The 17,065-nt window shown below is 36.2% G+C and overlaps 1 protein-coding gene across 1 annotated transcript in view; it reads right to left on the minus strand.

Moving 5' to 3' along the window:
* The window catches only part of TRPM6 (transient receptor potential cation channel subfamily M member 6), a 218,955-nt gene that overhangs the window by 50,065 nt on the left and 151,825 nt on the right, over positions 1–17,065 (minus strand). Inside the window, exons 21-25 of the mRNA XM_077148441.1 lie at positions 15,985–16,236; positions 14,110–14,284; positions 13,780–13,894; positions 10,355–10,548; positions 6,895–7,027 (exon numbers count right to left, since the gene is read on the minus strand). Of these exons, the coding sequence (XP_077004556.1) occupies positions 6,895–7,027; positions 10,355–10,548; positions 13,780–13,894; positions 14,110–14,284; positions 15,985–16,236 (869 nt within the window). The remainder of the gene's footprint in view (positions 1–6,894; positions 7,028–10,354; positions 10,549–13,779; positions 13,895–14,109; positions 14,285–15,984; positions 16,237–17,065) is intronic.

Genomic DNA, 17,065 nt, shown 5'->3' on the forward strand with positions numbered 1-17,065 from the left:
TTACATGCAACAAGACAACAGAATATCACTAAACATACCAAAATGCAAACAGATATAGCCTTGCCTAATGACCAAACTAAAACATCAGCGGAGACACTGACATTGAAACAACTAATTAAAGATGTTCATACAACTCTACTAAATAAAATAAGTGGGATAGCAAATGACATAAGGGAGACGAAAAAGACAGTAGAAGAGCACAAAGAGGAATTTGAAAGAATAAATAGAAAAATAGTGGAAATCACAGAGATTAAAGACTCTGTTGACCAAATAAAAGATATATTAAAGGCACACAACACCAGATTTGAAGAGACATAAGAAAAAATAAGTGATTTAGAGGGCAGGATAATAGGCTTCTAAGACTCAAAACAGCAAATGGCAAAAAAAGACGGAAAAATTGAATGGGAAATCAGGGAAATGATAAACAAAACAAAGCATACTAAAATAAGAATCGCTGGTGTCCCAGGAGGAGAAGAGAGGAGTAAAAGGCTAGGAAGAGTAGCTATGGATATAATGGGGGAAATCTTCCCAACCTGCATAAAGGACATAATTATACCAATTGTAACCAAACAAAGCAGGAATAGCTATACTAATATTGAACAAAATAGACTTTAAATTAAAGACATCATAAGTGATAAAGAAGGAAACATATACTAGTTAAAGGGTCAATTCACTGAGAACATATAACAATCATAAATGTTTATGCTCCCAATCAAGGAGCTCAAAAGTATATGTCATAGACATTGGCAAAACTGAAGGAAGTGATAGATGTTTCAACAATAATAGTAGATAACTTCAATACACCACTCTCCTCTATAGATAGAACAACCAGACAGATGATCAGTAAGGAAACAGAGAAGTTAAATAACTTGATAGATGAATTAGACCTAACAGACATATATAGGTCATTGTACCCCAAAACACAAAGTTGAACATTCTTCTCTAGTGTTCATGTAACATTCTCCAAATTAAATCAAATGCTGTGGCACAAAACAGGTCATAACAAATGTAAAAACACTGAAATTATTCACAGCACTTTCTCCGATCACAATGGGATGAAGCTGTATCTCAATAGCCACCAAAGAACAAGAACATTCATAAATATATGAAGACTAAATAACACACTCTAAAAGAGCCAACGAGTTAAAGAAGAAATTGCTAGAGAAATTAGTAGTTATCTGGAGATCAATGTAAATGAGATTAAAACCTATCAGAATTTATGGGATGCAGCAAAGGCTGCACTGAGAGAGAAATTTATTGCCTTAAATGCCTATATTAAAAACCAAGAAAGAGTGAAAATCTAGGACTTAACAGCACACCTGGAGGAACTTGAGAAAGAAGCGCAAACTCACCCCAAAGCAACAGAAGAAGAGAAATAACAAAGATAAAAGCAGAGATAAAAGAATGGGAGAACAAAAGAACAATAGAAAGAATCAATAAAACCAAAAGTTGGTTATTTGAGAAAACCAATAAAATTAATGGGCCACTAGCAAGACTGACAAAGAAAAAAAAGAGAGAGAATGCAAATAAACAAAATCAGAAATGAGAAGGGGTGCATTACTACAGACCCTGAAGACATAAAAGAAATTCTAAGAGGACACTATGAACAACTACCTGCAAACCAGACAACTTAGATGAAATGGACAAGTTACTGGAGACATGACAAACAAGCTACACTGACTTGGGAAAAAATAGAAATCTCAACAAACCTATCACAAGTAAACAGCTTCAATCTGTCATAAAAAATCTTTCTACAAAAAAGAAGCCCAAGACTAAATTATATCAAACATTCCATAAAGAACTAACACCAATCCTGATCAAACATTTCCGAAAGAGTGAGGAAAAATGAACTCTACCTAACTCGTTTTATGAAGCTAATATCATTTTAATACCAAAACTGGGTAAAGATGCTACAGGAAAGGAAAATTACAGGCCAATCTCCCTAATGAACATAGATGCAAAAATTCTCAATAATATATTAGCAAATTGAATCCAACAGCACAATAAAGAATTAAACAACATGACCAAGTGAGGTTTATACTAAGAATGCAAGGATGGTTCAACACAAGAAAATCAATTAATGTAATATAGCACATTAACAAATCAAAAGGGAAAAATCACATGATCATCTTGATTGATCTGAAAAAGCATTCAACAGAATGCAGCCTCCTTTTCTGATAAAAACACTGCAAAAGATAAGTATCAAAGATAACTACATCAATATGATAAAGGGAATATATGAAAAACCGATAGCCAGCATTGTACTCAATGGAGACAGACTGAAAGCCTTCCCCCTAAGATCAGGAACAAGAGAAGGATGCCCACCATCACCACTATTATTCAACATTGTGCTAGAAGTTCTAGATAGAGAAATCAGGCAGGACAAAGAAATAAAAGGCATTCAAACTGGAAAGAAAGACATAAAACTCTCATTTGCAGAGGATGTGATGCTATACTTGGAAGATTCTGAGAAATCTACAGCAAAGTTATTTGAGCTAATAAATTCGAAAAGGTGGTGGGATATAAAATTAATGTGCAAAAATCAGTAACATTTCTATACACAAGCAATGACCTAGCTGAGGAGTTAGTTAAGGAAAAAAAAATCCATTCAAAATAGCAACTAAAAGAATCAACTACTTAGGAATGAACTTAACTAGGGAAGTAAAGGACTTGTACACAGAAAACTACATAACATTGCTAAAAGAAATCAAAGGAGATCTAAATAGGTGGAAAGACATTTCCTGTTCATGGAGAGGAAGGCTAAATATAGTTAACATGTCAGTTCTCCCCAAGTTGATCTACAGATTCAACACAGTACCAATCAAAGTTCCAACATCCTACTTAACTAACAAATTCATCTGGAAGGGAAAGAGACCACGAATAGCTAAAAGCATCATAAAAAGAAGAATGGAGTGGGAGGATTAACACTCCCTGACTTTAAAACCTATTATAAAACCACAATGCTCAAAACAGCATGATACTGGCACAAAGACAGAAGCATTGACCAATGGAATTGAATCAAGAGTTCAGAAATAGACCACCAAATCTATGGTCAACTGATTTTTGACAAGGCCCCTAAATCATCTGAACTGGGACAAAATAGTCTTTTCAATAATTGGGCATGGAAGAACTGGATATCAATAGCCAAGAGAATGAAAGAGGAACCCTATCTTACATCGTACAAAAAAAATTACTCAAAGTGGATCAAACATCTAAATATAAGAACTGCACCATAAGCTTCTAGAAGAAAATGTAGGGAAACATCTTCAAGACCTAGTAATAGGAGGCAGCTTCCTAAATTTTACATCCAAAGCACAAGCAACAAAAGAAAAAAATAGATAAATGGGAACTCCTCAAATTCAAATGCTTCTGCACTTCAAAAGACTTTGTCAAAAAGGTGAAGAGGCAGCCAACTCAACGGCAGAAAATATTTGGAAATCACATATCAGACAAAGGTTTGATTTCTTGTATATACAAAGAAATAATACAACTCAACAATAAAAGAACAAACAATCCAACTATAAAATGGGCTAAAGGTATGAATAGACATTTTTCTGAAGAGCAAATACAGATGGCTCAAAAGCACATGAAGAGATACTCATTTTTGTTGAGTATAAGGGAAATGCAGATCAAGACTACAATGAGATATCACCTCATGCCTATAAGAATGGCTGTTATTAAACAAACAGGAACCTAAATGTTGGAGAGGATGTGGAGAAACTGGGACACTTATGCACTGCAGGTGGGAATGTATAATGGTACAGCCACTATGGAAGATTGTTTGGTGGTTTCTTAAGAAACTAAATATCAAGTTGCCCTATGATCCAGCAATAGCACTACTTGGTATATACCCAGAAGAGCTGAAAGCAATGACACAAACAGACATTTGTACACCGATGTTCATAACAGCATTATTCACAATCACCAAAAGATGAAAACAAACCATATGCCCATCAACAGATGAGTGGATCAATATAATGTGGTATATACACATGATGGAATATTAGGCAGCAGTAAGACAAAATGACGTCTTGAAGAACATGACAAGATGGATGAACCTTGAGGAATAATGCTGAATGAAGTTAGCCAGACACAAAAGATAGATACTCTATGATTCCACTTTTAAGACTAGCATAAAGGTATAATCAGAGGCTTATAATACAGAAGATGGGGACTCAGAGATACACAGAACTAGAGATGGGCGAACTGTTAACTAAAGAAGTTGAATTTCAATGTAAGGGAATAGATAGGAGTGAAGGTGATTCTCTAGTGGGTCTAAAAGTAATATTACCATATTGGAGATGCACAAGATTGAAAGGGGTTCTATACACCTGTGTGTCCCACTGACTCAAATTAGAAGTATGAAAGAGCTCTCGTAAGAATTACTTCAGAGATATGATTCTTGTATAAAGAGTGTTTAAATCCAGGGTACAGGGGGAAAATTACTATTACATGCTATGAGCTATGTTCAAAAAGAAACCATCAGCACTATCACAGCAACAGCAGAGGTATAACGGGGTGAGGGACAAGAGTTAAGAGGAGCTTTAGATTTCCTATTTGGCAAGGGTGTGTTTATCGGTTTTCTTTCTCCTGGGAACAAAGAAATTATCTAAAATTGAGAGCGTTGATGGACTGTGGACTTTGGCCCCTCTACATGATGCCTGATGAATGCAGGTGGCTGAAGGATGCACTGACAGAGAAGTAGATAGCGAATGACCATGTATACTTATGAACGAAGGTTGTGCTGCTACAAAAAGGAACAGTTGTGAGGTATGCAACGATGCGAATGAACATGTGGGACATTTGGTGAGACAAAATAAGCCAGAAACAAAAGAACAAGAACCGTATGGTCACCTTTAGAAAATGCTTATAAGAAAACAGGGGCCTAGACTGTAAGCTTTTAGAGCAGACACAATAAGTCTGGAGTGGTGATTATTATCCATTCCTGGATTTTGAGAGGCTATTTTAAATATATATAAATAATCTGTTATTTAGAAACAAGAACAAAGCCGAGCAGGTTGGGGTTAAAGTAATTCAGAACACAGGGGTAAGGAAGACAGTGTCTATATTTTAGAACCACACATACTCTTTAAGACCAATGGAAGAAAGGTTTATTTGATCTGGAACTGAAATTTTCTGTAGTGCATAATCTAATTCAACCTATCTGTATAGCTCATTTGAACAACTGAAAAACAGGGAGCACAGAATAAGAAAGAGTTCCTTTAATATTGCTTAGATTATTGTAATGCCTGGAAACACCCTAGAGTATATTAAGCAGATAATCAAAAAGTATTGGCAAAGTCCTTGAAGGAGGGGAGAAAGAATATGGAACTATTAAACCTTACCAACAAGGAATCTCCTGATACAATGTCAAACTTTAGGGACACCCAAATCAATAGGCCATGCCCTCGATCATGAGTCTCACTCTTGTGAAGCTTATGTAGGTAGCGGAGAAGCTTAGACTACCTATAGGCATGCCTAAGAGTTACTTCTGAAGGACCTCTGTTGTTGCTCAGACATGGCCTCAGTCTTTCTAAGCCCAACTCTGCAAGTGAAATCATTGCCCTCCTCCCTACTACACAGAACATGACATCCAGGGGTAAAATTCTCCCAGGCAACATAGGAGATGACTCCCAGAGATTAATCCAGATCTTATACCATGGGATCAACAATTACACCCTGACCAAAAGGGGGGAAAGAAGTGTAATAAAGTATCAGTGGCAGAGATAATTCAAAAATAGTTGAGAGGCTACTCTGGAGGTTGCCCTTACACAAGTTTCAGGTAGACCTTGCTACCTATCATTACCTGTCAACCCCCAACCAGGACCACTGCAGCCAATCCTAAAGAACACCTAGGGCAATATATAAGATTCCACAAGGGCTTCAGGCACTACAGTAACTTTGCAGAAACCTACAACCTCCAGATGGGTCCTTGGTCTAGATAAGTCCTGAAACCTAGCCCAGCCTCGCCAGAACATCAGATAGTTCCATCTCCCTACTCCTTATTAGTGACAGACCCTTTCAATATCAAAAATTTTGAATTACCATAGCCCAAACAACCCCAAAGAGAGGTATGGAAAGATCAAAGGTGATGGTGAAATTATACAGAGAAGACAGGATTTAACAAATGAATGTGAATGCTGAATCATTAAATTGATATCTCTTTTAGTCTCCAATATTTTAGAGCAGCTAGAAGTAAAAACCTAAAATTGTGAAATTGTAACTCTTGTCAAAGTCTGAAATATGTTCTACAACTAATTGTGGTGCTGTGCTTCAAAATTTATAGCTTTTTTGTATATGTTATCGTTCACAAAAAAAAGAAGGAAAAAAAGTTGATTGTAATGATAAAAAGTATTTAAGCCCTCTAGCCTCCTATATTCTGAAGCACCATGAGAAACTCTGGGATCTATCCTGTAACCACCTGTTGAAGAGTGCTTTGAAAACTATTGTTTTTTAATCTCTTTGCTTTGTATATATGTTACACTATACCACAAAAAAAGTGGTAAACTATTTTTCTTCATAACATTTTTACTGCCTGATATTAAAATTACGTATTTCTTTTATTTACTTGCTGATTTTTTGTCCTACACCCCACAGACACACACGCATGTGTACATACACACATGTGAAGTTAAGTCCTATGAGGACAGGGACTCTTGTCTGTTATTCACCACTTATCTCTGGTGACTAGAAGAGTGCCTGGAACATAATAGATGCTAATAATTATGTACTGATTGAATGACTATTATACGTTAGTCAAATGCTTCAAATTCTAGAGAAACAAAATCTCTGCTATATGAAGGCAGATTTCTCTATTTCTTAAGACATTCTAGTAGAATCAGGTTTTGGTGGCAGTTTGGGATGGAAAAAAATATATATATATACATCTTTTACCTTTCTGATGTCATTCGGATGCGTTCCTCGCAGCTACAATTCAGACTTTCCATCTTCTCATGGAAGTATTTCTCCACACACTGTTCTTCAAAATCATGTAGCTTTTTCAAATCCTCCTTACTCAGATAGAGTTCTGTAGCGATAAGCATGGTACATAAAAATAATCATTTTCACCCTTGACAGAAAGCTAATCAAAGGTTTAAACGGCTTTTCTCCCACTTTTGTTGAAAATGACTAACCGTAGCTTCTTTGCTCAAAGCTGGCTTCTGCGTCACAGTGATTTCCTAGTACCAGTGGAGAAGCAGTAGTAAAAGCAAGGAGAAATACTAATCTGAGTCTTTCCTACTTTGTTCTATAAACAGATTTGGGAATTTGAAAATGTTCTTCTGTGGAAAGACACCTTCTCCTTAAATATTTTCATAGGTTAGAATGTCCTTATACATTTTTAAAAATTCACTATATTTAAAAGCAAATGGGACTCTTGCCAATCCTGGAGAATGCCTAGGGCATTGTATAGCCTCCAGATGGGTCCCTGGACCAGGTGGGTCCTCGCGTGCAGAGGGGCCAGCCTTGCCAGGACATGAGCTACTTTCATCCCCCTATCCCGTATTATCAGCAGCTCCTTCCAACATGAAAAAGTCAGGGTAGCCGTGGCTCAGATACTCCTGAAGAGCGAGAGAAGAATCGGGGGTAGTGGTGGAGTTATCCAAGAAGGTCGGGCTTAAAGGGTGAATGTGAGTGCTGAATCAGTATACTGATGTTTCTTTTGGTCTCCAGTGTCTTGGAGCAGCTAGAGATAAAAACTTGGGGTTGTGGAGTTGTGGTCCACGCCAAACTCTGAAAAGTGTTCTACAACTAATTGTTGGAATGTATTTTGAAATTTATTGCTTTTTTGCATATATATTACTTTTCACACACAAAAAAAAGAGATGATAAAAAAGAAAAAAGAGTATAATAGATAAGATGCGATTTGGCAAACGAGTATGACTCCTGAATCAATATATTGATATTTCTTTTGGTCTCCAGTGTCTTAGAGCAGCTAGAAGAAAAAATGAAGTCATGGAACTGTAACCTATACAAACTTTAAAATCTGTTCTATAACTGTTCATTGGAATGTACTTGGAAAGTTATTGCTTTTTTGTATGTTTATTATACTTCACAATAAAAAAAATAAAAAATAAATTTAAAAAAACGCAAATAGGAAAAAATCTGACAGACTTATTTTGCCCTGCCAACTACTTTAGTATCTAAATGACAAATAAATAATCCAAAAATTAAAATCAAGGTTAGAAGAAGTCAAAGTCTATTGCAACTAGCCCAGTAAGTATAATAAAGCTTTTAGCTTGGTACACCGTTAGTATAAAAGAGACAGTGGTATTGCTACCTGTCAATGACCAGTGAAGGCTATGCACCTTCCTTGATATAACTACAATTAACTCATTAAAGGAAATCATTTTGTTGTATTATGAAGCTAAATCAATTCTACACTAAACTTTAGCATTCAGATTTTGCTTTGGCTCTCACTCTGACCTAACAGAATAATATATCATCTTTTAAACAATTCTCTAATGCTTGGAAAAAACAAAAGTGAAACAGTGTAGCTATAAAGGCAAAATTGCAAAGTTCTCTTCCTTCAATCATTTTGCTTAAATGTGAAAAAAGTAATTCCCCAGAACTTCTTTAAAATGCAAATGTTCCATTATCTTCCAATAAAATGAAAAGCAAAAAAAAATTAAATTTAAATTGGAAAATATTGCCTAAGAGAAAATAATTGCAGCAGTAAAATGCATTTATAACTCAAATGCACAATGTTTTCTGATTTATATGGTGTGGAAGAGTCTTTCAGACATTAAAAAACTCTATCCTCCTTCCAATTCTAAATATCTGTTTACATTAAAGAATCTCATATGAGCAAGAAACTTTACAACTGTCATGATTTGAGTCTTATGTGGGTGTCTGCTGCAAAAAAACTCCTGGCAGTGTGTGGAGCCTCCTTGAAACTGTCCACCTGGTGGCACTGCTGTTCCACGTGGGACGTTTTTATTCTCAATACAGATGACTGGAAGCACTGTCACAAAAATTCGAGAATGTTCGAGAGCTCAGAGTGAACTCACGTCTATTCGTCAGAAAGTTTACATGAATTTCCTACTAGAATCATCCTACAAGCCCAGATCAAGGTGAGTCCAGTAAAGATTCCCTGGTATGGCACTAGGAAATCTGGCCAAATCCTTGTTAATTCTAGAATCTCTTAAGCAGTACAAACACTACTATAGATTGCAATGGTTCTGCAGCCAATGTCTGGGATGGCTCTCTATTAGAAACCTAAAATTTACAGCATAATTTTAAGCCTTAAGATTAACTTTGGTTGGGTTAAGGCTTAAAAGGCTAAAATTCTTGGGGAAAAAGGAAAAGACCATTAAATCTTCAAACTGACTTAGGAGGAGAAAAACACTTCACAGAGCCACCTACCAGGAGAAAAGTGCATCACCCTCTCAAACCTATAAAAACACACTGAGGGGGGCGGGCCGCGGTGGCTCAGCGGGCAAAGTGCTTGCCTGCTATGCCGGAGGACCTCGGTTCGATTCCCGGCCCCAGCCCATGTAACAAAAACAAAAAAACAAAATACAATAAAACAAGAAAATGTTTAAAGATGTTTCCCTTTCTTCCTTCCTTCTATCCTTCCTTCCTTCTAAAAAAAAAAAAAAAAAAACACACTGAGGAGATCCACCCAGATACATAAATAACCCACAATCTCTTTTCTAAAACTCTTGGGACCCATGGAACTGTACATGTTTTGGAACTCAGATTTTTTTCTTAATTTCATCATATCACCATATTCATATCATGCAGTCACGATTTAGCTAAGCAAGAACTAGGAAAACCTCAAAATATGTAGACTTAGGTTTTGGAAGTAAAAAAAAAAAGATCCATATTCTGCATCCTAAGCTGAAGTTCTTGAAAATACATTTCAGAATCACCTGCATACTCAGGAGATTAGAGAACCAGTGAACTGTGACTCTGGTTAATAAGTTAAGCAAATTCTTGCTTACCTATTTCCCTTAAACACCATGACCTTCTCTAATTCCTTTCTGTTTGAATTTCATCTTCAACAACAGGAAAATGAGTATGGGTTGCTGCGATTACTCACTAGGAATTATTCTGACAAGTTCCCAGGTCAGACGAAAACAGATTTCCCACGTGACATAAAGCCTTCACACATTCAAGCAGAGATTCTGTTTCTACTTACTCCTTTCTTTCAAAGAATCAGTTAAACTTGGCAAAAGGCACTCCAACCACATAATGAGACCAATGTGCTTACTTAGTCCCAAGGCATCAGCTAATATTCTCTTGTTTAATAACTCCCAGTACCTTCCATTTTGTGCCATGAATTTTATTCACAATGCCTGGTGTGATCTCTGCTTGTTCCTCTTTCCTGTTACCCACCAATAACAGGACTTACTTAATCCAACATCACCCTCCTCTTGGTCACATGGAGCTCGACGATAGCAAAGATGGCGAATGAGGAGGCCAACGTGACTCAGCAGGATAAACGGTGGGGGCAGCCATGGCTTCTCATGATAGGTCATGATGTAGCGGTAGCGATTGTATTTCCACAGTTTATTCGAAATGGATTTCATATCTAAGTAAACGTTGCTGTAAGTTGCAGTAAGAGAGGGAATATGTTAAAACATGGAACCCTGAAACATAACGGTTAGATTCTTTCTTTGTTTTCCAACTTCCCTGATTGGTTCACTTGGCATTATCAGCAGTCACTGGGTTTGGGACTTATGATTCTTCTTGCACCAAATGAAATACAAGTAATCATCTTGTACAATAAAATGTGCTAATCAGAATAATGAGCAAAAGGCAAAAATTACAATGAAAGAGAAAAATGCCAACATTTTAAATGCAATGAACAGACACTACTGTCTGGAACTCAACACTATTCTTGGCTCTCCATCTCTTCCTCACATAAGAAGCTCTTTTTCAGTTCATAATTCATCCTTCATGGTAAACAGCTTTAGTGTCCCTCTATATAGTCAGCCTTATGAAGGTATCTTCCTAATGTCAAATATGAGAATTGTTGGATTAATCCTAGTTTAAACACCCAAATGAAGCAATATTAATGAAGAAGAAACAAAGAAGGGAAACCAATTCATCTTAAAATAAATCAATAAGCAGAGCTTCTATATAAAAACCAGTTAAATTATCTAGATTAATTATACAATAAAAGTAGTCCCTTACAGGCAGTCTACAATGGCTTTTTCCTTTAACTATATCCACTATAATGTAGAGATGGTAAACATTGATGTTACAGAATTTCTTATATAAGTACAGTAGGTGATATAATTACTCTTAAACAACCTACCATCCTTAACTACTTAAAATTTTTATTTTGCCAATATGAAATTTATTTCTTTAGTGAAATATGGCTGAGTAGGGTTGCCAGATTTAGCAGAAAAATACAGGCATCCTTAAATTTAAGAAATGACAAAGAGAAGGAACCTGAATTATCCTGGAGAAAATCAGCTTAAGATATGAGTAGGGAGAAGTATCACAGACTACATTAAGTAGACAATCGAAACATACACGACTGGATTGTAACAGTACTTATCAAAGTGTACTCTGAGCCAGCAAGATCAGCATCACCAGAGAACCTACTAGAAATGCAAAGTCTTGGGCCCTATCCCAGACCTACTGAATTAAAAACTCTAGACATTGATGCTTCTTTTATCTATCTTATGGACAGATGAGTTAAACATACGGATTAAAAATAAATAAATAATGAGGGAATAAATGTTAAAACAAATTTATTAGATTGAAATGCTAGTGATCAATGAAAAGGAGGGGTAAGGGGTATGGTTATGTATGAATTTTTTTTGTTTTCAATCCAAATGTGAGTAGACTGGTCTATATGAAGATTTCTCAGCCTCTATGTTATCACCTGATTTTCTTATGAGCAACACAAATCTCACAAATTCTTTTAATAGTATTCAAAAATCACACATAAAAAAGTGAAAATAACATCAAGAAAATTTATAAATTCATAAAATAGTAAGGCTAAGTGAGATAATAGGTATTATATAATCTTGAAACAAGCCTTCCCTAAATATATATATGGCCACACAACAGGCATTTTTCTTAAAGTATTCAGATTTCTTTTGCCTTCCTCCAATTTCTGATTTCCCTACTTTGTTAGATTACATGCACTGATTTCCCCCTTTTCTATCTTTCTATCTATTCCGAGATAATGAGTAAAATGTCTAGCATGGTGACTGGCATATATAAAAGGCATTCAGAAAATACTAGTTTTCTCCTATGATTTCATTTGATTTCTTTTCTCCATTAAACAATGATGTGTTGCGCACTCTTTTCAGTACTTGGACAAATTCATGAAGAAAACATATAAAAATGCTCATCTTTTGTAGAGCTAATATTCCAGTAGAGGAGCCAAAAAAAACATAATAAATAAATAAATAAATTATAAAATCTATTTGAATATATAATGTGAGTGGATATAAATGAAGAAAAGTAGGGGTATTAGGCATGCCAAGAAGATGGTAGAAGGGAAGGGGCTGCACTTTTAAATACAATCCTTAGGTTAGGCCTAATTTTAAAGGGGGTATTTGAGCAGAGACTTGAAGGGGTTGAAAGAATGAGCCATACTGATATCTAGAGGGAAAACATTTCAGGCTGAGGGACAGAAAATGCAAACATGTCTGTATTGTTGAAAAAATTGCCAGAGGACAACAAAGTTGGAGAGAATCAGATGAAGGGAAGAGAAGTATGAGCATGATTTGAGAAGTAGCAGGTAAATCAAGCCATGTAGGTCCCTATGGGTCATTATAGGAATTGGGCTTTTACTCAGAAGGAAGGTGTAGCCAGTGAAGGGCCTGGAGCAAGAGTGATCTCATCTCACATACATTAGTCCTTTGGACTATGGGCTATTGTTCTGAGAACAGAATATAGGGGCCCAAGATAAAAGCAGGGAAATAAGTTAGAAGGTTCTATGGAGGCAGTGGGGTAATGAAACATGGTTGTATTGGTGATCCACTTTGAAGGAAGAGTCAACAGAAACTCCTGGTAGTTTAGAAGTAGAAATGTAAGAGGCATCAAAAATGACCATAAGCTTTTTGGTTTGCACAACTGAAAAGATGGAATTGCCACAGAAACTTATGGTCTTCTTCATAAATTTGGGAAATACTACAAGTAGAGAAAGTATAGGTTGCGAAAGGGGAGATGAAGAGTTCCATTTTAAGTATTTTCAATTACAGAAATTAATTACACATCTCACTGGAGATGCAAAGGGACAGCTAAATCTACAAGACTGGAGTTTAAGAAAGACATCTGGGCGGGAGACATAAATTGGGATTCAAGAGCATCTGTCAGCATATGTAGGAAACTGAAACATGAGAAAAAGCATAAATGAAAGAAGAGCAAATTCTAAGCCCAGGGACACTCCAATGTTGTTTAGGGAGAAGAAGGTGATATAGAAAAAAAAGACTGAGAAGTGAAATATGAGATGGAAGAAAACAAAGAGTGAGATGTACTGGGAGCCCAATGAAGAAAGGATATCAAGAATTCATTGTCAACTTTCAAATCCATTATCTTCCCATGATTCTAACTTATTGCTTAATTACAACTCAAACTCTTCTTTCATTCTGCCTTTATTATACTTTCTCTCCATTCATTGTTTTTTCTCTGCATTTTGTGTTGAACTACTACTACCAGTAGTTCCATGTTTGTATTTTAAAACCATAGTAACACAACATGGAACACATAAAAACAAAAGGTTACCTACTCACAATGTATTTGAATCTACTCAAAATACTTCTCCCCATTTTGATTTGAATAAAAAAACCATATTAAAAGGAAATGACCTACTTGAAGAAAGCAATCAACAGGTTCACCATGATGATATATTGCACGAAGAGGTAAACAGCTTGGAGGAATGGAGTAAGAAAAGAACCAGGAGGGCAAGATGGCTGGCTTGAGCAAACTACAAATAAAGAATTTACAGGTGAGCAATAAGATAAATCACAACCCTGTTAATACAGACAAAGGGGCATATCAACATTGCATAATTCAAGAAACATTTGACATTTCTGAGATTCAGATGATGATGTTCCAGGTTTTGTTTTGTTGGTTTTTTTTTAACTCTGAATATATCTACAAAGTTTCAATTTCTGCATGTTGGCAAAATCTCATACACACCATCTATATCTCCAGCATAGACTTCTCCATACATCATCCAGTAGGGCTCAAATACAATATCTCGGGCTAAGCTCCAGGACGGAGGCTCCTTTGGAGAAAGGATGGCCTTGCGTGCCACTCCAAAGCTCAGCAGGACGATGGCCATCATGATCACTATGTAGAACATGTTTGCAGTCTGCAAAAGAGTATAGCACAGTCCCAATTTTACCGTGGAGCTGGAATCTAAAGTAAATCAAATGCAAATAGCCAACACAATTACACTGCCATTCATTTGACCAAAATGCCTGAGTCCATGAACAGTTCTATTTTGAGTCCATGAATAACTCTATTTTGTGTCCATGGACAGCTCTTTTACTTTGACCAAATTATTTTCTTTTCTCTACACAGTATGTGTTTCATGTCATTCTGGTATATGGGACAATGTAACACACTAAGGGGAGAAATCTATGATTCTTCAAGAAGTAATAAAATGTGAACAGCTTTTGATCAGCTAACATCCAGCTCTTCAGCAATTGGATCAGAGGTTGGGAAAAGAAAAAAAAAGGGGCGGGATTCTAACTAGTAAAATGACTCCCCAGTCCCAGGATTAGCTTCAGGAATTGGTCAGAGTCTGAGAAATTGATATGGCCAGTTTGATTTCCTCTACCAAGTGACTCAATTTATATGTTCACTATGGCAGAGACAATTAGTAATCACCAAAATTGCCGTGAATATTCCATGAGTTTTTCTACATTTCTAGCCTCCTCTCTTTTAGGCTGGGACCAATGGACTGTGGAATAACTGATTTGTAAAACTTCCTGTCCTGGAGAAGTTAAACACCATGAGACTGTCTCCATCTCTCATATTCCCTGCCATAGGAGACCTTGGAAGCCACATGTTGACATGGGTTGTTTCACAAGAGGGAGGGATTCTGAATCTCTGAGTCACTGGGTGGGGAGGAGAGACCCCTGATCTACATAAGAGAAATAAACTTGTATTAAAGCCACTGAGATTTATTGCTCACCTCAGCATAGCCTATATAATATATTTCGATGTCACCAAAACCAGAGAAAACATTTTAGCATTAAGAGAAAAGTATAAACTGAGAAAATTTGTCTTTGGGGTCTGGAGGTTCTCATTTTGGTCCTCTTCCTTTTTTTTCAGCACAACCCTCCATTCTCCAGAATTTGCCACTTCCCTATCACTGAGTGTTCTAGAAGGAAAAAACAAAGGTGATATTGATACTTTTCTTCCTAGAGGGTAGCTTAGGCCCTTCATGCAAAGCTAAGAAGAAGGCGGCCAATTGAACTACACAGAGAGCTCAGATGACAGATTGGAGTCAGGTGGCCTAGATTTTAATCCTGGCTCCCCCCATGTTTCCCCTCACTTACCCTCCATTTCCTTGTATACAAAATGTGGATAATAATAGTATCTATCTCATAAAGTTGTTAAGAAGATTAAACAACTTAATATACGCAAGTACTTAGAAGGCCGTGTGACCCATAGGAAGCACTATTTAAAATGAGTTTGGAGAGAGGGGGTGGAAAGCAGGAGATAAAGGAATAAACCAACATTTTAGGGAAAAAAATAGTATTTATGGTAGCCTCAGACAAATCTGACCCCTGGGAATTACTGTACCGAGAGACAGATTTTTTTTTAACCCATATCACCCGGCCTTAGTCAAAAGAATAAGCTGAATAAATACACTAATGAACTACCCAATATGCTACCCTATGACATTTGTTCAATGTTAATTTGTGGTTTCAAGGAAAGCACCAATGAAATGATCTTGCACTCTGCTTCCGTACATAATTCCAAAAGTTAAACTGTTAGATGTTAACCATGAAATTAGGTAGAACCACGGAGAAGGACACTTGAATATAAAACCAGACTTACCATCTTTGCTATCATGGTCAGATATGGACCTGCATGTTGATTCACCGCAAAGAAATCCAGGAGCCGAGAGAACCAGAATATGATGTCTACGCAGTATATTAATCTCCCCGCTGTGTGAAAAGGAGGGCCGCCCCAGCGAAGGCCAAAACCAACTGAAAATAGGCCAATAGCCACAGTTTCCATTAGGTTCCAGTACTCACTAATCCATACCTTCACCTTCTGAGTAAACTTCCCAGGTTCTGAAATACAGATCTAAAGTAAGAGAAAAAGAGGGAAACTTGAAAGGATGGGGTATAAACCAAGAGACCCATCAATATTATCTTCTTCAATACAGAAATCCTTCATTTAAAGAGTAATTTGAATCCTGCCAAACCTTAGATCACTCTGGGGGTTTGGAGGCTTAAGTTATCCTCAAGTAATGAATTCTTTAAATAAGTCTATAAATATATTTTACTGTCACTGATAATTCTAGCCTGTCACTTGAAAACCCAACCAGAATTTTAAAAAAAAAAGTTTTCTAGCTTTCATTAATCCTAAACTAAATGGGGAATCACCAAGACATTTTAAAATGCTTAATAATGCAGTGAAATTGTACAGTTATAATTCCATTTTATTATACATAGCAGAGAGGAAGGAATGCTGGATTGAAATCAAGGAATCTGTTATCTAATACTACTATTTAGTGAATTGTTGACAAACTACTAAATATACAATATAGGAACTATTATTAAAAAAAAAAAACCTCTGCAACAGAATATGAGACAAACTGATATGTAAAGCAATAAACTTATTTTTCTGAAGCTTAAAAAATTGTAGAATTCAAATAATATTTCTCCTCTGCAATGTTTTCTATAATCTATTAATTACGCAATAGGAAATAGTAGGTAATATAGATATAGTTACTAAGAACACTTTTGTTTAGTGAATTATATTGATCACATTAGCTCCAAGACAAAATTAATGTATGTGAATGTGCAGACATAGGAACACAAATACAGTGAATAAAACAGTCCTAGACATAGCTATATGTGATTGTAAATCTAATTACCTAGGCATGTTAAGTCTTTAAAAAGAAAGAAAA

Source organism: Tamandua tetradactyla, chromosome 2 (genome assembly GCF_023851605.1).
Source record: "Tamandua tetradactyla isolate mTamTet1 chromosome 2, mTamTet1.pri, whole genome shotgun sequence".
Taxonomy (NCBI): Eukaryota; Metazoa; Chordata; class Mammalia; order Pilosa; family Myrmecophagidae; genus Tamandua; species Tamandua tetradactyla.